General features: G+C 35.9%; 1 protein-coding gene across 1 annotated transcript in view; it reads right to left on the bottom strand.

The window, feature by feature from the left end:
- Nucleotides 1-1,447: 1,447 nt before the first annotated feature.
- LOC140756374 (uncharacterized) overlaps nt 1,448-22,259 on the bottom strand; it is an 88,786-nt gene continuing 67,974 nt past the window's right edge. The window contains exons 24-41 of the mRNA XM_073091848.1: nt 21,057-21,273; nt 19,666-19,751; nt 18,987-19,138; nt 18,506-18,614; nt 17,567-17,733; nt 15,909-16,036; nt 14,898-15,001; nt 14,341-14,432; nt 14,045-14,083; nt 13,282-13,394; nt 12,389-12,569; nt 11,742-11,842; nt 9,267-9,355; nt 8,489-8,551; nt 8,103-8,198; nt 5,041-5,097; nt 3,874-3,956; nt 1,448-2,174 (exon numbers count right to left, since the gene is read on the bottom strand). Of these exons, the coding sequence (XP_072947949.1) occupies nt 2,121-2,174; nt 3,874-3,956; nt 5,041-5,097; nt 8,103-8,198; nt 8,489-8,551; nt 9,267-9,355; nt 11,742-11,842; nt 12,389-12,569; nt 13,282-13,394; nt 14,045-14,083; nt 14,341-14,432; nt 14,898-15,001; nt 15,909-16,036; nt 17,567-17,733; nt 18,506-18,614; nt 18,987-19,138; nt 19,666-19,751; nt 21,057-21,273 (1,931 nt within the window). The 3' untranslated portion in view covers nt 1,448-2,120. The remainder of the gene's footprint in view (nt 2,175-3,873; nt 3,957-5,040; nt 5,098-8,102; nt 8,199-8,488; nt 8,552-9,266; nt 9,356-11,741; nt 11,843-12,388; nt 12,570-13,281; nt 13,395-14,044; nt 14,084-14,340; nt 14,433-14,897; nt 15,002-15,908; nt 16,037-17,566; nt 17,734-18,505; nt 18,615-18,986; nt 19,139-19,665; nt 19,752-21,056; nt 21,274-22,259) is intronic.

Here is a 22,259-nt window from a genome sequence, read left to right as displayed (position 1 = left end):
AATAGAAGACAACAAACTTAATTAAAATGTTTTTTCTCGAGAGCATTGTCATCATCATCATCATCATCAACCCATTACTGTCCCACTGCTGGGCACGGGTCTCCTCTCAGAATGAGAAGGATTAGGTCACAGTCCACCGCGCTGGCCAAGTGCGTATTGGTAGACTTCACATACCTTTTTTGTATAATTGTGTAACTGAGATTTTTTTATATAAATCTGTCAGGTATGCAGGTTTCTTCACGATGTTTTCCTTCACCGTCTAGCAAGTGATAATTAATTTCCAATACGCACATAACTTTAAAAAAATCCGAGGTGCGTGCCTGGGATTTGAACCTCGGACCCCTCGATCGAGAGGCCGAGTTTCTTAACCACTAGGCTATCACTGCCTGAGAGCATTGTAAATCACTGTAAATACCCCTAGACGGAGGTAGTGTCCATGTTTAATTGAGCAGAAATTGAAACTTACAAACCTACTTATGGAGTTTCTTTCGCCGCTTCTGCTCCATAACGAAACACCTTGCAAAGTGACGGTACATGTCAAAGAGAGTTCTGTAAAGAATCTACTTTGAATAAAATATTTTTGACTTTGACTTTTGTCCGTTATCTACTACCATTTTATCAATTTTTTGTCCAAATCGATATTCCTAGCAGGCAAGACAATTCTAGTACAAATTTCTATAATTCTAGTAAAGAATTTCTCGTAGATATTGTCAGAATTTGTCATATTTTACAAACGTCACTGTAGTTCTAAAAATGCTCTACAAATTCATCCTTCAACAGGAAGAACCGAAACTTAAAAATTGACGTTCTCTTTGTAATCACACATACGAAATACAATATCATATTATACATATATATTTAAGACTATCAAGACCTATACTTTAAAAGGAAATCACTTACACTATCAAAGTAATAGTTATATAATTATTAATTATCACTTTTTATAATTATAACTGCCTTTTATTACGTCTTTATCGAGTACATTTACTACATACATCGAATAATCCCTTAATTTAGGGTAAAATATTAACAAAATATAGGGGTGAAAATAAGCAATTTTCATTACTTTAGTATGAAGAAATGGAGTTATATTTAAAACGAATTTGTTATAGAGAATGAGCAGTAATTATGAGTTTCTGTCATTCATTCAATCCGGTCTTTAGCTCAGATTCGAACCAACGAAACAATACTAGTTTTTTATAGATACGATTCTATTGGAAATTTATATAATTTAATAAATAATAGTTAAAAGAGGATATATGTCTAAGGATGACTACTCATTGGCTACTATTGAATGAGCGATAGTTTCGTAGGCTACCTTGTTGCTTAAGTTACTGAATATTGGCTTAATCCATTGCCACTCAGGCATTCAACTTGTTATTTGGGGGACCGACGAGCAATTTTTTTTTATTTTATTCGAAAATCTGTTAACACTTACCGGGCAATTATATAAATGAATGAGCTACTAACTTTACTCACCAAGCAACTGTTAAAAGTTACATTAACGATTTGTTATTTGATTTTATTAGGAAAGTCTGTTTACAGACAATTGTCTACACATCTGCATAAATGCATGAGCAACTAACTTTACTCACCGAGCAACTTTTGCCGTCACGTTAACCATTACACAATCGCTAAAGCTTGAGCAACTGCGTTGTTCAAGTAGTAACCAATGAGTGGTCAGCCTAAGAGTTCTATAACGTTCCCAAAAGTGTGCGAACTCTACTATAACGCACTTGACCAGAAAAAACAATATAATGTTCGGTAGAGTTATTCCAATTACTTTAACAACACTTCAGTATATAATACTAGTTTCAAATTTGCCATTTTCGAGCTCTAATTTACTGGAGCATGGCATGCCTTCAGGCATCCTTCAGTTATGGGGAAACCCCGTGCTCAGCTGTAAGACATCTATGCCCACTCTTTATTCATATTAGCGAATGGAAATCATCAGATACATAAACAAAAATAATGATATATATTTATATATGTATATTAAGTAGGGGTTGATATATATCTCTAAGGCAATCTGGTCAAGACAGTAGTGTCACCTCCCCTAAGCTAGGGGTGCTATGGTTCATGGTAATTACATAATGATAGGTATATAGGTGTGTGTAAAGCTATGTGCGAGGGTAGTAGTGGCCAGTACGCGCGGGCAACGGCGGCGGGGTGTCCTGGAAACAGTGTTATAAAAAATTTAGAATATATAGTTATTTTTAAGGTATTTTTATTTAAAATTGTTATAGTGTACCCAAATGATTTCTACGTTAGAAATGTAGTTAGATATTGTATAGTCCGATTCATAATTAGATGTCCAAAATGTAAACAAAGGTATGATCTATCAAGGAAATACGTCTCAAATGATAGTTTCTTATTTTTGACCATATAAAATATTTTATTATCTAAATAAATTAAAATCAATTCACATTTTCTAATATTTATATTACCTCAATTTCGTTCCATACGGTAATAATAATAAAAAAACAAGGTTTATGGTAGAAAATTAAAATGTGATAATAGTAACACAGTCGGGATCCAAAACATTTTTTGTGTCGCCGTATTTTTAAGTTTTGTAACGTTAATTTTCGTGATCGTGATCGAACTCGAATGTTTTCGCGTTTTCATAGCGTGTTTGTTAAATTGTTTGTAGTTGTTAAAGGTTTTGTTTATTTGTTAAGGTTTACAATATGTGTAATCGTATTTTGACAATGACATTTCTTTTTTTACATTTTGGACACCAAATTATGAATCAGACTATAAGTATGTATACCAAATACCATATACAATTTCAGGTCGTGAGTTTATATCAAACTCATTGTCTCTATGAATTATATAAAATGAAGTTTTTTGTTATAAGTATTTCATAAAAAGCGATTTGTTAACAAGTTAAATGGTATATAAACATTTGAGAAAACTAAGTTATTTGTTAAATGCTTGTTAGTTAAATAATTAATTGCTCATATTTAAACATGTCATGCGTACCAAATTTTTGGCCTAATGAATTAAAAAATTAGGAATATCTAGATCTAAGGTAATGTAGGAATATTCAGAGACAGTGTACGGGAGGGGTAGACTAGCAGCCCTCTAGGCTATATCAAACTCAATCCCACTTATAAATCTGTATCATCATTATAAAAAAATCATACAATCATGCAACTATTGTATTAAAATAAACCAAAAAATACGCTCTAAAACTTACCACTTTAAATATAAAATAAAAAAATATAAAAACATAAAAAACAAACCTTTAACTAAACTTGCAAGCAAAATTTATGTCTGCGTGGTAACACTAGGAGCCATGCTCTGCAAATAAAATCATGTACGGTTTGCAAAAACGAACTAATAAAATAAAATAAATAAATTAAAAAAAAACTACAGTAATTTCTTCATTTCTGTATTTAATATCTATTACAAAGACTAATAATACACAGTAAGAATCTCCTAATTTCTATGTTATATTTTATTTAAGGGTTTAAAGGGGTGACTACTAATATCTACATGTGACAAAGCGATATCATTGTAACACGTTACAAAAATAGTTTTTGTATGTATTTTTTTTACTTTCGAAGAAATATAGATGACAGTCATGTTCAACATTTAACCACAAGAAGCTCCTTCACCTATTCAGGGAGGACTTAGGAGCCTCATATGTCATGTATGAGTTCAGTAACAGCCTACTACATCACGTCAATTTTGTATGACAATTGTGGTCGGAGAACTTAAACCTAGCTTCAATAAAATATAAATAAAAAACAAATTTAAAAAGTCTATAGCAAGTTGCCACAATTTATCACCAGATGGCAACACAGTTACGAACAAGCGAACACGAAAACACACACAAACATTAAGAGCACTAAAAAAATACAAACTCACCTGAATATTGTTGTCGTGAAGATAGTGCCGGGGAAGCTGCGGGCGAGGCATCGGTTCGTCGCTGTCGTCGTCTTCCTCGAAATCTTAAATTTGAATAAGAATATTCTTCATTAGTTTTTGTGAACAAATTTGATACATTTGTAGGTATAGTCCGCGTAAAACTGGTAGTCCGCTCAGAATAGAGAAATGAATCGCGTCGCCATAAAAAATTGTATATGTATTCAGAGCGGACTAGGAGTTTGGCGCGGACTATATAAAGATACATTTTCGTATAACGTATACGCTGTAAGAGCTCTAAAACTTTCGTTCATCGAGCATATACGCTACTAAGGCGTCGCGACAACGTATCATAGACAAATAAAGAATAAAAAAGTACATTAGCCCAAGAAAATGTCTGAAAAACGGTCGTTGAGTCGACGAGAAATCAATTTTTTGTCTGTTTTTTCAGCTGTAAACATTATTCTATTGGTGATAACTCTTATTGGTGGCAGCACAGATGAACTGGAAGAACATAGTAAATGTCGCGGTCACATAAACAAGTAAAATCTAGCATTTTTGCGCCACCTTTTTGGAAGACAAAACACGATTTTTTTATTATTACCACATTCTAGAAATAAATTTTGTATAGCGTTTACTACATACTTTAAAAACTTGGCAACACTAATATACTTTCAAATATCTGGATATAGTTTTATTTCTATTATTCATTAGTTAATTCAATATTTGTTTAATAAATATACAGCTATGTATAAAAGCCTAATTTTCAATTATAAATGTTGAATAATGTAGTCTTATTTATGATTTTAAACTATGACAAAGATTGTGCAAGAAACATGCGTTTGAACGTCATGCATAAAATATTTAAAAATATATCCAAGACATACTCATCTTGGTGGTAAAGTATTTTATATATTCACTGGCACTAATTTGCTTTTTTCATTTATATAAGTTATTTCCTTATAAAATCAGGAAATATTGATCATGATGGTAGTGTATAAACATTCAACATTTTTGAGTAATGTACTCAAAGGCCATATTACAATATTTTTTTAGACCACACAAGATGGTCTTCTTTTACTTTTTTATAAAGCGTAACGCGCCATATTACCGGCCAATACACTTACTTTTATAAATAAATATTTATAAAGTAATGCTAAAACAACTAACCTCTTTGTTTCCTAACGTTCATGCCGCTTTTCACTGTGTCCTCAGTATCGGAGCCCTCTGCAAAACATTGATCGACATAAAAACCACTACACGCACACATGGGACAAATTTGTATATGTGTATGTGTAGGTATGTATGTGTGTATAAGTTGTCTCAATAAAAAATGAAATCACAAATTGCGTCTTTTTCATGTATTTCTCTTTTACAATTATAGAGGACCAGAGAAATGACGTCATTTCGGATAACATTTTTTATTGAGACGAGACACGTATAATGTGTAGTGTTAGTGGCCAATTAAGAATTTTCATAAGTATAAAAAGTATGGTGAAATTCAAAATTTAATAAAAAAATATAGCAACCCTTAATATTAAAAATAATTTAAAATAACGACTCTGCCTCGAATTTTTCTTTGTTTTTACTAAATCAACATTTTTGCATTATCCTCTATTATAAATGTGCACATATGAAATTATATTTAAAATTAAGTATACCAATATTAATACAAATTGCATCTAATTTTTGTATTGCTGTTCATACATTGTTATATCTGCGAAATTTTGTCAAATATATTAAAATGAATAATTGCATATTATTTCTTTAATGTTGAGAGTATGTACGTATGTATTATAATTGAACTAAACTATTTAAAATATTACCATGAAAATCAAGGGAATAATGTTAAAAATTTCACATGAACACATAAAATGCATGCAAAAATTGATCAAATACGATACGTGCTAACAATTAATATTACTTAATAAAACATGCAAAATCGAAAACCCTATTTCGTTCTATAGAAAAATTGTAGTTGATAAGTATGTCGATTGGAAAATCTAGTGATTATTATGAGAGCTAGCGCATACATACAACTTTAAATGGTTTTATGAATGTAATAGACATGTATATGTATAAATATAATTGTAGTATGCTTTTTTATATAATATAGAAGTAGCACACGAGCACGCAGTCAACCTGATGGTAAGTGGCTACTGCCGCCCATTGACATGTGTAATCAACCCCAGATAGGATTAGATATTCCTACCTGAGGTCGGCCTCAGACGCGCCGCTACCCCTGAGGACTAAGCTGGAACGCCTTGGAAAAGTATGTCTCCCTTACCACACCCTTCAAACCAGAACACAGCAAAGCTTAGCACTGCTGTTATGAGGCAGAAATAGGTAACTGTGATAAATGTGGTATGTTTTTGGTATATCTATTAAGTTAGCGCTCGTGAAAGATTTGTTCCACAAATAAGACAGATATTGTGATGAAATGACCAAAATTTAAAAATGTATGGTTCGGTCTGGAACTACTGAGTAATCTGAGACTAATCATGATTAATCAGAATTTTTATGAATCTAATCACATTTTGTATGACAACTATTGATGTACTTGTGTTCGAATAATTTATAAAATATGATTTAATCAAGGTTCTTGTTCAAAGGCGCTATGAGTAAATTCAAGAGATTTTTTAAAATAGATATATAAAGTATTAGTTTTATTTATTTATTATTCCATTTTTTTAAATTTCGTATTGATTTCTTTTTTTCTCCTATTTCTCACATTTTTTTCTCCATTATATTTAATCACATGGGATTTAATATATCTAAAAACTCCTAGCCTAACAATCCGCATGTTGTTACAACTTCAGCTCTACAATAAATCATTAAATTATATGTACTACTATGTAAAATCATATAATATTTGCTTTTTAAAAGATTCAAATTTGCACACGTATGGAGTTTCTTTAGCCGCTTCTTCTCTATAGCGAAACACCCTCCGAAGCGGTGATACAGTCCGTGTAAAACTGCTAGTCCGCTCTAAACAAGAATTCAGAGCGGACTAGCAGTTTGACACGAACTATACTTTGTTGACGTTGAAAAAAAATCTATATGAATTAATTTTGAATAAATAGGATTTAAATTTGAATTTAAATATAAGTTTACACATTTTTCGAAACTCACAGCGCCTTTACCTAATGATGACATCTAGGCATCTAGCTTTTTGTGTATTCAGTACTATATTTTCTATATTTTACCGCTTTTAACTTTTAGCACCGTGTGTAAATTCTTTATCTCTTCCAAACGTCTTGATTAATATTACTTCTTCGGACTGCAACTATAGTCTCCGTAAGCTGCGTATAGTCGACACATTAAACATATTACAGAAAGGATATCTACAGCTTTTTATTAAATTGAACTGATATGAATCAAATTAATGAGCTAAAATAAATACGAATGAAAATATAATCATCATCATCATCAACCCATCACTGTCCCACTGGGCTGGGCACGGGTTTATTCTCAGAATGAGAATGATTAGGCCATAGTTCACCTCGCTAACCAAGTGCGTGTTGGTAGACTTCGCATCCCTTTGAAAACTTTTTTTTGTTCAAAGAATTCTCAGGTATGCAGAAGTCTCCACGATGTTTTCCGTCACTATTTATCAAAGTTATAATTAATTTCTAATACGCACATAACTTTCAAAAATTAGAGGCGCGTGCTTGGACCCCTAGATCAAAAGGCCGATTTTCTTAACCACTAGGCTATTACTGCTTTTATAATTAAGAATTGCCGTTACTCAAGTTTATCACCTAAACAAAGTATTATTAATTAAAATATAAAATTGGGATATACCCTCATTTAACTGACATTTTATTTCAAATTAATAATATATTCAGAGAAAATTGTAGATTAGACCGTATTTTATGTCAATAAAAAAATAAATATCAATATTGTTATTGTTTAGTGTTTTAAAAGTTTTTTGTTAATTAAACTTAGTAGCAATCATACATATATTCCACCTGATGGTAAGTGTTTAGTGTTTCTTTTGTCATTTTTAGAATGAGTGTAGTATAATCACTCCCATAAGCGTGAAGGGATCCTGCGTTTCGTTGGAAAAGTGTGATCTCTTATGTTTGTCTGAGTGTTAGTAAGTTTCGAGCAAAAATAATTTTGAGGAACCTAATATTCATTTAAAATTGCATGTATGCGAGTCGCTCTAACTCCTATTCATACTCAATTTTACATATTTCATTTAATTTTACATAGAGTATAATACTGACCAGAATTGAGCTCCCTCACGAGTGTAGACATCGCATTCGTGACCGAATCCGCGGCGTAGAGCAGGTCACTTCTGAGACTTCTGTTGTCTATGCCCACTAGAAAATAAAAATATATGTCGAGAGTTAAACTTTTTTATTCCGTTTAGTAATATTCTTAAGAGATTATTTGATAAAACATTTCTGTAATAGAAATTTCCATTTCTGAAATATTATCACTATTTCATAGTCACAGCAAATATCAGAACAAACATTAACAATTTTTTTTTGTTAAATAAATTTGATTTATTGGTGCTACAATAAGTAAGTACAGTACTACAGTAAGTAAGTGTACAATAAGTGTAAAATTTTTTACTCCATAAATAGAAAAAAATATTTTAGTTACTCACTTGTGGTTGGTCGTTGATTCTGATGAAAGTTTCTGGTGTCGTTACTCATACTATCCATGCCTCCTGAAAGAAAGTTGAAACATAAAGTTATTTAATGAGACCATTACTTCGCACTTTCATTTAATTTGATGTGAACTAGATCACGTCCTAGCACTTTGTCCCTGTAGTTCCGGGACCAGAATAGCCCTATTCTGGTATACGGTATCCTTTGTCTGTCGTATGAGGAAATTAAAGGGGGCTTCTGGGGTTGCGGTCGGCAAAAGAGGGCTTGAGCCGATAGGCTAGTAACCCTGCGAATGACAGCGGCGTGTGTTATCGCATATCATCGTGCACACCAGATGATGTGGCGAGCGTCATGCTCTTCGGGACGGAGCCTCACGGGACAATGTGTTAAGAGGATTCCGGTTGCGTTCCTTTGGAGATGCCGGAATCCTCTACACAGCGTCGAGACGGCCACCGGGGGGTGAGGGGGAGGCGAAAGGTATTGTTTAGTGCGTTAAGAATCCCATATAACCCCGTACCATTCCCACGGTATCGAGTATAGCCCGCGCACAAACAGCTAGTCCACTCCGAATATAGAAACGGGTCTCATCGCAACCCCACGGGGACATAACTACGTTAGTGTGCCCTCACGTTGCTACGGAGTATATGCTTGTAGTTGGTAGTATGCTTGTAGTTGTATGGCTCTCTGACTGACACCTGCGCGCAGTAACTTCAGAGCGGACTTGAAGTTTGGCGTGGATTATACCTTTTGAAGATTTCTAAAATAAGTACTTACCGAGGCTGTGCGTCATGTCGATGCGCTCGCGCTCGCCGAGCGACGGCGTCTGCGGCGCGCTGCGCACCGTGCCGCGCGGGTTCGACTCCCTGCGAGGTACGGACATTTGTTAAATACATATTACTAAGAAACTTAATAATTGATCAAGTGCAAGTCGAACTCGCACCCGGAGAGTTCCATACCCATAAAATTTTATTTTTTATTTTTAGTATTTGTTATTATAGCAGCCATTGACGTACATGTAGCAAGTAAAAGGGTTCCGTTTTTACCATTGTAAAAATGTGTTCTATTTTTTTCATCGTAAAAATGTTTTTTTTTTAAAGATGTGTGTTATGGAGTTTCTTTCGCCGTTTCTTCTATATAACGAAACACCATGTGAAGTGGTGGGTATTGACATTCAAAAAGTGCTCTGTAAAGAACCTATTTTGATTTAAAAAAATATTTGATATGATTTTTATTTATTTATTTATTTGGTTTACCAACAATTGTTACATTCTTACAATAACTTCTTACTACATAACCTATAATATAGCTAAATGCACAATCACTTATAGGTAAACACTGCATGCAATGAACATAATATCTAAGTAACAGAGGCGCTTGACTTAAAACAATGTTTTACTAATTTAATAACTATATTAATGTAGGGTAATTCTGATTTTAATAGTAATGGTGGAATTTAATTTGGGATTTTCTTGAGCAAATGATGTCGAAACTGGTGAAGCTCGAGTGAGAATAAATCAATTTGTCCATCAATGGACCAATCATTAAAGGTTTTACTTAAACGAGGTATTGGAGAATTGCTACCTAAGACTGTTAATCTTAGCGGCGGAACAAAAAGTGAAGTTGGATGGCGCGGGGCGGTTCGGGGTATTCTAAATTTAAAGTTGCTAAGTAGTTGGGGACAATCTATAACGTTATTATGAATTTTGTAAAGGAATGTCAAGTCCAGAAGTATTCTTCGCTTATTCAAAGAAGACATATTAAAGTGTTCAAGTTTTTCAGAGTATGTGCGCATTCTTTTTGAAATATTAGCAGAGTGTGATAAATGCCATAAGAACCTTTTCTGACCCTTTTGGTATGGAACCCTAAAAATAGAGTCACTGAATCATAGAATTCACACTTAGTCATCAGCTCCTCATGCCTAAATTTTGCATCAGTGCATTGGTGGCCGACTTCAATAAGAACTCCAATATTGTTTAAACCGATTACAGATGTTTATAACCGAAGTCAACACCATCTATAATATATCTATATCAATAATCATAAATATAACGTAATACTATAACGGTCTTATTCATAAAAAATGCTTATAGAAGGTTTTAAGCACTCATTAGTTAAAGTGTTCGATAAGCTTATAAAACGTTCTATAAAATTGCTTATTCATAAACGTTCCATAAACCTTCTATAACTAATGTGTCGCTAAAGTCAACTATAAATGAAAATGTTGCCATTATAATGAAGTTCGGCGAACAAATTGACGAATATCCATAGATAAACATCATTAAATGACATTATTTCGTGCTAAAAATATTCTGTCTTGACATTCTTGTCAATGGGTTGTCGATAAAACCAAATCACATGTCAGTGTCATTGTATTTGTAAATACCGCGAATTTAAAAATATTTTATTTGTTAAAATGGGATGTGAAGCAAAAGTTGTTAAAAGATAAAGGAGTGAAAATTGGTTGGATATTAATGTTTTATGTAATATTGATATAATTATATAAAGTTAAATTCAATTAAGTTTCATTTTGTAAACATTCGCAATATCTTATGGCAGTAAACCCTGTATTTCAGAAGGTGTACCAGGACCTCTGCGATCTAATTTACGATCATTACGTACGAGATCAATTATAAAATTTACTGTCGATTTATTAAAGCGATAACGCTTCCTATAGTCTAATGAAAACAGATCACTCTTTGGTGCAATTTTCTTCGAAGTGGACGGTTTTCTAGATTTTTAATAATCTAAGCTTTGTAAAATTTGCATTGTAATTTAAAATAGTGATATAATTATGTTATTTATCGGATATTAAAATAAATTATTTCAAGTTAGTATACAAAATGGACATTGACATAATTTATTAAAAACGTATTGTCAAATAAGGTTAGTAATCACGAATCAGCTGTTGAGAGTCGGCCATCTTTGCCTTATAGCACTGTTATAGTAGGGTTCTGGCCTCTATAAGTTATAGAAGGTTTATAGAACGGTTTAGTACCTAAAATGCGTTTATGAATAACACTTTTTGACAATCGTACTATAGCAACGTTATAAGTGTGCTATAACTTTTTATGAATAAGACCGTAATAATACAATTATTCGTTCGAATCGTAGTATTTCGTAGTACTTAGTATTGTATAAGGGAAGAGCAGGACCCTCTAATTCACATATTAAGGTACTTTAAAGAGGGTACTGAACAATATTGTAAAACAACGTACCAATTTTGATGCAATAACTCTTTTTTTTTAGTACCTTTCGGGGGCAGAAGGCTGTGGTTGTGAGCCCGGTAGCGGCGGACTCTTGGTGGAGCGGGGAGACGAGTTGGGTGTCGACCGGGGGGACGATTGTTGAGTCTGAAATAAGTTATAAATATTAACCCACTGTCCCACTGCTGGACATAGGTCTCCTCAAAATGTAGCCAATATCATAAATGATTCAAATCAAATGAAATCAACGCGAAGAACGATGAATGAGTTCTTATTACTTGTTAAACATTTTTGTTATATAGTCACTTATTTTGCCAATGGATAACCAAATGAATATAATAAAATATTATAAGGCACATTATGTTAAATTTCAGCTGGTCGTTGCGCCGGCGCAATGCGTATGTCCACACCATATTGAAGGTGGTAGAACCCTTTGTAGTTCGACTCCGGCGGCACCACCGGTACACTTATTTCTACCTAATAACAGCAGTGTTAAGTGCTGCTGTGTTCTGGTTTGAAGGATTTAATAAAGGACACATACTTTTCCGTGGCATTCCAGCTTAGTCCTCAGGATTCGCTGCGCATCTGCGACCGCCCACAGGTAGGAATCGAATCCTATCTGAGGTTTATTACAGATGTCCATGAGCGGCAGTAGCCACTTACCATCAGGTGGACTGCTCGTGTGCTCCTCACCTTGAGCATGCGCATGAGCCCCTCGAGCTGCTGCATGAGGTGCTTGCGGGAGTCCTGCAGCGCGGCGAGGTGGCCCTCCAGCTCGTCCTTGCGCTGGCGCAGCGCGCGCAGCTCCGACACCAGCGGCGGCGCGGAGCCCGACGACCCCGCGCTGGCGCTCGCCTCCGCCTCTTGTTGCCGTCTGATAACAGATAAAGGGTTTTTACTTCGTTAAGTATTGTTAGACGATGCCTTACACTAGGATGCTCTGTGACGTCGGTACCACATACATAGATGAATACCAAAACACCCAGACCCAGAACAGAAATCTAAATTCATTATTTACCCTCTACGTTATTATGCTTTAACGGCACCTTAAAATAACTGGAAATATAAAGTAGTTAAAATCTCAGTAAAAGTAAAAAATGGTATATTTAAAAAGACCAAAAACAAATAAACAGGAACTACGTATAAAAATTGTCAATAAAGCAAAACATTCATGTAACTTGAAAGTCTAACACACATATTATTATATAGTAAAGAAATTCTAAACGCATTGTATTCTTCAATTTTAAGTTCATTTCAAATTCAAATAGTTTATTTGTTTATAGATATAGGTATACATGGTGGTTTACATATTAATGCCAGTTCCATTATATCTAGTCATGTTGTTATGACATACAAGTATTCTAATAATTATTTATAATACAAAAGATAACAAAAAATACAAAATTGAAGTATAATATAAGTCAGCCTATAAATTAGTCAAGTAGAATTTCCAATAATTATGTCGCTATTCATTATGTTTCAATTCGAAAAAGAAAAAATAAACAAGTTTGATGTAACCATGTTCCCATCAGAATCAAATCAAAATTATTATAATTTGCAATGAAAGAAAATATTTATTTATATACCTCAATCTAGCGATCTCCCTCATGATCTCTCTATTCTTGGCCTCGAGCTGCGATATCAGCTCGCGCTGCTGCCGGGCGGCGTCGACTTCCGAACCCTCTGATGAAGACCGACCCTACACAAATAAACAAACAAAATTATAGATTAACGATAAGGTCACTAACGATTATAAATAATTAATAAGTTCACTTACGATACCGTCTCTTTATCACGCTTTTATTAGCTTGACCTGTATGTATGTATGTATGTAACGTAATCTTTGAACTCAATTATTACCCACTTTGAACGGTCCGATTAATTTGAAATTTTGAACAATTATAAAGAACCAATACACAATACAATACATGATTTTAATAATTTTATCCCATTATTATCCTCATCAGGATAGTCAGGAATCAGGATTAACGATTTTCCTTGTGCGATTTTAGTGTGTTTTAGTTTTTTTAACTATAATGATTATAATCATTTTAATATAGGAGTATCAGACGAGCATGCAGTCCAACTGATGGTAAGGGCCGCCCATGGACATCTGTAATCAATCCCAGATAGGATTAGATATTCCTACCTGAGGTCGGCCACAGCGCCGCTACCCCTGAGGGCGAAGCTGGAACGCCTCGGAAAAGTATGTCTCCCTTACCATATCCTTCAAGCCAGAATACAGCAGCGTCTAACACTGCTGTTATTAGACAGAAATAGGTGTGGCGGTGGTGCCGCCGGAGTCGAACTACAAAGCAATTTTCCATACTCCGATAATGTTTTCCTTACCAATTCTGGTGTGAGCGACGCCGATCTGCCGGCCCGAGGCTGCAAGCAACAACTATTGTTAAACAATATTTACTTTATTTTAATAATGTTATTTCCCAGTGGGAAATACACTACACTAAAATAAATAAATTAATGAAACTTTGCTAGAAGGAAAAGAGTTTGATAAATAGTGACAAAGGCTTCTCTAAAAATATTTAAATTACTTGCATAATAAACAAAAAAATCCCAACCGGAAAATATTATTGAGTTTAAGAATTAAAAGAAGTATGAAATATATTTGTAAAGAATAATCTCACCATAGTGCGGTTCTCGTGGGCGAGTCGTGCAGCGTATCTCGCGATTAGCCTGTGTTCATCATCCACACCTCGAGATAAATGTTCCGCTATACCTAGTAAAGACAGAATGTATTTTTAAAAACACTTAACAAACAGAGGTCTTGACCTAATGGATAAACATCATCAAGCCATTGCTGTTCCACTGCTGGGAACGGGTTTTCTCTCATGATGAGAAGGATTAGGCCATAGTCCACCGCGCTGGCCAAGTGCGTATTGGTAGACTTCACATACTCATGAAATGCTTGGTATTTGAACCTCGAACCCCTCGATCAAGAGGCTGACTTTCTTAACCACTGATCACAAATTTTTAATAATAGATAATAATGAATAAGAATTACAACCTCAAATTAATTATATATTACAATTATATTATGTTAATAATTTATTCAAGTATCTACACATACAGTAAACATTTTAATCACATTTACATTTAAAAGTAATTTAACTGAATATTTTTTATTTGTTATAAGAGTGTATTGATGTAAATTTAAAAAGTAAAATAATAAAAATATACGTACTGCGATGCGTAGAGCGGGATGAGCGTGAGTCGAGCGAACCGGTGTTGACATAACCGCCCGCGTACTCCGGGAAACCGTTGTGAGCGGGCACGGGCGACGGCGGACTGAAAATAAATAATTTCATAAATTCTGGCTGATTAACCCCATCCAAAAATAATATTAATAATAAATGTTAATAAATACATCTATTATATAGTTGATCCTTTTATAAATTTCAACAATGTTGTATTAAATAGATATTTTTACTTTAGCTTTAAAATGCTAATATATTCCGATCTTCACTAATTGATCTAGTATACAAAAATCCTCATGAAAAATGGCATAATATGTGACAAGCAGTTCACGTAGTGGTCGAAATTCAATTATAATCATAAGGGCGTATGAGACTAAGATTAACCGCATTTATGCGTACGCCCTGTAGTGTGTGCAGGACTCCTGGCATCCTGGCACGCTCGCCATGTAGAGTTAAAGCAGGTTCGTATGGTATTGAGAGGCGTGTTACTTTAATGATGTCTTTATTCTGACTGTTCTAATACTAAGCTTAACCTAACTTATATAAAATTATGAGTCCCACACACACTACAGCCCTAAATCTTCGCCCACGGGGACATAGCTGCGTTAGTGTGCCCTTACGTTGCTACGGACTATATGCTTGTAGTTGTGTTCGACCGGATGGCTCACTGACTACACCTGTAACAACTTCAGAGCGGACTAGAAATTTAGCGCGGACTCTACGAGTTGGTTATATGGCAGTCGCATTTAAGTAGATATAAATATTTTTCCCTTTTGTTTGTTAATTTTCTTTTTTGTTGTTTAGTATAGTATAGTGCTAGTCCGCTCTGAATATAGAAATGAATCGCGTCGCCATAGCGATTTGTATGACTACACCTGCTCGCAACAACTTCAAAGCGGACTGGAAGTTTGGTGCGGACTATACTTAGCATTAAGCTCGCCTATTGAAACACTTCTTTGGTTCATAAGTATAAATAAATAGAGAATAAAAACACTCACACGATATGGCTAAGGTTGAGCGTGCGCTCCGGTTGGTCGGGGTAGCGGGGCAGCTGCGGCCGCGCTCGCTCCGGCACGCACCGGAACGACTTGCGGAGAGTCGCGCCGATTTGCTTCGACGGAGATTTCTGGAAGGGATATTCTAATTAGGAAATGCACTACATGTTTATTTAAAAGTTTCTTTATCAAACTTACTCTACGCACGAAAATATTAATAAAAACGGATGAAAACAAATCACGTGATATATACATTACCAAAGTTATTGCATAATAATATAATGTTTTATCCATACTTGGATGTATGTGTTTGTATTAATACACATTTTTTTTTTTTAAAATTGTGGGTAAAGGGAAAGGAAGGGGGGGGGGGAAGGGAAAAGTTGTGGGAATGGTAGAAACATAAATATATTATTGATATTTAAATTAAAATACAGAATTTAAAATTTAATTCAATATAACTGTTATAATACATATAATTTACGACTATAATATTATATTTACTTTACATTAGTTAAATTTATATAATTAACATTGTAGTAATACAAATCGATTCCTTACACTGGCTGTAGTTATTCAGTAGATGTGGTTAAGACAAGTTGCCCTATCATGTTGCTTTCATTTACATAATACATTATTGTGGTTAATATGTGCACCATACATTTTAATTATTATAATCATTAAGTTTACCTATTTTGGTGAGACAGTTATTTTGGAAGTTTATTCTGTTGTGGTTTGAGCAAATGAACATGCAATCCACATAATTCTAAGTGGCTACTTTAGACCATAAACATCTGTAATCAAGTTAAGATTAGATATCTACCTGACGTCGGATGATTCTACAGATGCTCCGCTACCTCTGAGGTCTAAGCTGGAACGCTTCGAAAACTATGTCCCCTTACCTTCAAACCATAACTCAGCAGCGCTTGACACTGCTGTTATTAGACAGAAATAAGTGGTGCCGCCGGAGTCGAACCACAGGGGGTTCTACCACCTTCGAACATTTGTTTGAAGGAAATGTGTGTTTTCATGGCTGCCTCACATCACAGGCAATTCTAGTGTGATATTAAGAGCATAGAAAGTATTATGACAGCGGGTGCAGCGGTAGCGGCAGCCGGGCGGTACTCACGTAGGCCGAGTACTCCTTGACCTCGTGGTCGTTGGTGTGCGCGGCGGACACGCGGCCGCGCCAGAAGCAGTCCTGGCACAGCGTGTAGGCGGCGCAGCGGGTGCAGCGGTACCGGCAGCCGGGCGGTACTCACGTAGGCCGAGTACTCCTTGACCTCGTGGTCGTTGGTGTGCGCGGCGGACACGCGGCCGCGCCAGAAGCAGTCCTGGCACAGCGTGTAGGCGGCGCAGCGGGTGCAGCGGTACCGGCAGCCGGGCGGTACTCACGTAGGCCGAGTACTCCTTGACCTCGTGGTCGTTGGTGTGCGCGGCGGACACGCGGCCGCGCCAGAAGCAGTCCTGGCACAGCGTGTAGGCGGCGCAGCGGGTGCAGCGGTACCGGCAGCCGGGCGGTACTCACGTAGGCCGAGTACTCCTTGACCTCGTGGTCGTTGGTGTGCGCGGCGGACACGCGGCCGCGCCAGAAGCAGTCCTGGCACAGCGTGTAGGCGGCGCAGCGGGTGCAGCGGTACCGGCAGCCGGGCGGTACTCACGTAGGCCGAGTACTCCTTGACCTCGTGGTCGTTGGTGTGCGCGGCGGACACGCGGCCGCGCCAGAAGCAGTCCTGGCACAGCGTGTAGGCGGCGCAGCGGGTGCAGCGGTACCGGAAGCCGGTCAGCGAGCTGCGGCGGCAGGCGCTGCACGCCAGCGGGTGGACCACTGTGACACACAAATATATATTTCATTATGTATAGTCCGCGCCATATACAGCATATACTCCGTAAGGTAAGGGCACACTAACTGCGCTGTGTCCCAGTGCGCGAGAGCGGGCAGCGGAGGATTCATTTCTATATACAGAGCGAACCAGAAGTTTGACGCGGACTCTACACCAACAAAAAAACACAAACACACACACAACACGCTAAAACTGTAGTTTCCAAACGCAACCATATACATATTTAACTATTCTCCACTCACATACAAACACATATAAACTAAAAATGGACTTATTTACAAAATATATACAAGAAAATTATAAATAAAATAAGCCATCTAAAATTACCGTGTGAGGCATGGTTCCCAAAACGCTGGCGGCGTTTCCTTGCTGCACGGCAAGACTTAATCTTTGTGCAAAATAGCCGCCAGCTTTTTGGTCACCGGAAGCAGTGACAAGTTTGGTCGACATATCTTGTATATATATTTTGTAAATAAGTCCATTTTTAGTTTATATTTAACATTTAATGTATGTTAGTAATTAAAAATGTATCAATAAAGAGTAATAAATATAAAAAAAAAAATACAAACACATTAATATAATAAGTAATGGATTTTGGGTTGGTGCTCAAAAATATTCAAGGTAAGGTGTTTCACAAAGAAATAGGTACTGCAATAGCATACCTCTGAGCTTAATCAAAGCTCAATTACAAGTCGTAGCTTAAATTGGCAATAAATGCTTTACTACACTTAGATTACTTTTATATATTTTTCTTACCGTTCTCAACACTAGCAAGCCTGTGCAGTAAGGGTAGCCACACGAGACAAGGTGGCCCAGGGTCTGACATCAATGTGTCTAGAAAATCGTTGACAGTAATTTTGCCGTTCTGAAACAAAGAATATTTACACTTTATATATGTGTAACATAATTTAAAGGCATATTTTAGTATTATTTACTGTTTGCCTGCAATGGTGAGACAACCACACCAACCATATTTAGTGTATAGGACGTGCTAATGGTATTTATCATAATTGATTAGAATTCGTAAGCAAAATGCTTAAAAGCTTGAATACTCTCTTTAGCGCTTAATATTTTACCTCATAAAATATTGATTATGCTCACAAACCTCACAAGATCCAATCCAATCCAATCCAATTTTAATTCCATAACAAGAGCTATTGGGATGATGTTATTGTAATCGATTGGAATTCATGAACAAGATGTTTATAGGAAGTATCTTTAATGTCTAGCACTTTACCTGATTAAATATTGACAATGCCAGCGAGTCATTGTAGCTGAACGAAGGCGACTCGTACACAGCAGCTGGTAAAGCCAGGACTTCTCGGAGATAGTCTGACAGCCTCTTCATCAGCAAGTGGCCATTACCATCCGACAGCTGGGAGAATATATCTGTCGGAGAATAAATTATTTATATATAGTTTATAATGGTCCTATGAGAGCACTTACAAATTATAAGTCATAATATTTTTAGGGTTCTGTAACCAAAAGTATAAAAAAATATTATTTTGTAGAAAAATATTGTGAAAGAATCCTTATAAGGACAAAGTTTAAAATTTTTGGCTTTTCAGCCACTAAAGCCATCACAATTATGACCACTTTTGATTTATTGTTATCAAAGACCATGGAGTCAATTATTCTATTAACATTAAGCAGCTTAAAATCTCAGTGAATAAGGATTTGCAAAATATGACTTAAGTTATTATAACCTTTACATGTCAGCTGTAATTACTATAAAAACACATTTTAACAAATGTTGCATGCGTGTGTCACTATGACAACGTTTAACGGCTAACCTTCATTACATTTGCTCATCATATAGTCATACTGTGGTTAAAATTAGAAGGGAGTGACTAACAGTTTATGCAAGTAATTTATTAGAGGACTGTAAGGAAACTCAATTAAAAATTAATACTTACATCTTAACTTGTCCATTAGCTTCCCCGCGCACATCGTCGCGAGCGCCACTTTGATTGAGAACACTCTGATTTTACCCACATTTTCTCTGAAAACAAAATAATTACAATTGTTACCTTATATTGTTCCACCTAAAAATGATCAAGAAAGCTTTATTTGCTTTAGGACGTGTTGATTAAATTGTTCAGCAAATTTCTCTGCCTTATACCAAACACAGCATAATATTATTGTTTTTTTTATAGTATAGGAGTAGGAAATGAGCATACAATCCATCTGTTTCTAAGTGGCCTCTGACAATCTTGGACATCTATAAGCCCCAGTTAGGATTACAATCCTACCAGACATCAACCACAACAAAATTTCGCTACTACCCATGAGTACTAAAAGAATGGCCCACATGAGGGTATTTTTACTTATCAGACAAATATTATGAAGCAGAAACAAGTGTACTGCAAGTGGTGGTTTATTAGAACTCGACAAATTGTAACTAATATATATGAACCTACCGATGGCGGCCTGGGGTCGTTGGAGGCCGGGGCCGGAAACTTAAATGGAGGCCCCCAAAAGTGTAAAAAGTTTATTTTATTTTACAAAATGACAAATGTGTCATGGAAGTATTCGCCTGGGATTTGGTGACCTTTTTTATTTGTTTTTCGCTGAGTGGTTCTGATGACAGTTTTTTTTAGCAACTGTGTTTAGAGGCACCCAGGAGCTAGAGGAACCTACATAATACTAATCCTATAATCCAATAAAAAGCAGTGATAGCCTAGTGGTTAAGAAACGCGGCCTCTCGATCGAGGGGTCCGAGGTTCAAATCCCAGGCACGCACCTCTGATTTTCAAATTTATGTGCGTATTAGAAATTAATTATCACTTGCTTAAACGGTGAAGGAAAACATCGTGAGGAACCTCAGAGATTTATATAAAAAAAAAATCTGAGCCGTCACGGGACGCCTGGCAGATGTGAAACATCGACATTATTTTGTAAAAGTAATATGCAGAAAATAACATATTGTGATAGGAACTAAATATGTCATAATTGTAAAATAAAATATTACGATTTTTTTCCAGATAACGATGACTATTTATTGAATTCGATTGCGCATGGCGACCACATCGCCACACCGTACACACTACTGCATATAGACTGTATATATATACCATCGTATAGCGTAGCCACGGCATGCGTCGCCACGCCAGAAATCGGTTTTACGTGCGGCTATAGATGTTTCACATCAAAAAAATCTTAAAGGTATGTGAAGTCTACCAATACGCACTTGGCCAGCACGGTGGACTATGGCCTAATCCTTCTCATTCTGGGAGGAGACCCGTGCCCAGCAGTGGGATGGTGGGGGGTTGATGATGATGATGATGAATCCAATAAAATACCTTACCCAGTGCTATACGCCGCTAGCAGCCAGTTCAGTAGCAGAGCAGAACAAGACTCGACAGACACTTGGTGCGCGGGCGGCAACCTCTTATTCAGGTTGTGGTACAGCGACGACACCAGCGTCTCCAGCCTGGTCACGTTCACGCACGCAGTCGGCTCCAGGGTGTTCAAAGCGTTCTCCCGGAATGCTTCTATGACGTTCCATATGTCTATTGCGTGTACTGAGAAAAAATAATTGCGTTTATTTAATGTTTTATTCTATACTAGATTTGCCAGCAATTTTGTTTGCGTTACGCACAATATAATGCAAATATTAAGGGTTGATTTTCTAATAACAGTGAAATAGGTGACCCATTATTTCTAAACAGCATGCCAAATTTTAATTTTAATTGAGCTTGCTTCATAATTGACAGACTTCCATAACAACCTCTGGTTTCACCCCCTTAGAGATTGAATTAAAAAAATCCTTTCTTATTCAACTTTCATGTTTCTATAAAAAACCCCAATTTCAGCTCTTTTTGTCAAAGGGCTGATGAGTCAATCCGTGACTGAGTCAGGATTACTGAGATGTCAATGAGGGATTTTTAAATTTAAATCGACAAGACCTCTTGAATTTGAAACCGTCCTGCTATGTGAGAAAAATTATTCCTTATTGAAGTGATCTCATTATATTTAACATTAATATACATTGTAATTAAGTCACTCTTTATCACGTTATCTCATTAATACGTTTTAATTGTCTATTAATGAGTTTCTTTCAACACTACTTCCCATAAATTTAACATGGTGTGAATCTATTGTAAGTTATTTATGTCGATAAATGAATTCTATAACAAATCTTATTTGGATCAAATACTTTGATTTGATGTGAGTGTGGAACAGAACCTTATTTAATTGTAAATAATATACTAATACTAGCGAACATGGTAAACGTTGTGTTGCCATATAAATAAAAAAATGTTAAGGGTGAACAACCCTTATCACTTAGGGGTATGAAAAATAGATAGTATCCGATTCTCAAACCTACTGAATATGCATATAAAATTTGGTGAAAATCGGTAAAGTCGTTTTGGAGGAGCACGGTAACTAACATTGTGACACGAGAATTTTATGTGTAAGATTGGGGCACGATTACGATTCTTACGGCGCCAAAATTTGAATGCGGATCCTTATAGATCTCGACGAGACAAGACGAAAAGTAAGAATA

This window comes from Epargyreus clarus, unplaced genomic scaffold, assembly GCF_041222505.1.
Source record: "Epargyreus clarus isolate Ecla_fem2 unplaced genomic scaffold, WU_Ecla_fem_2.2 ptg000035l, whole genome shotgun sequence".
NCBI lineage: Eukaryota > Metazoa > Arthropoda > Insecta > Lepidoptera > Hesperiidae > Epargyreus > Epargyreus clarus.
The sequence above is the reverse complement of the archived record's forward strand: the minus strand, read 5'-3'. Positions and strand labels throughout refer to the sequence as shown.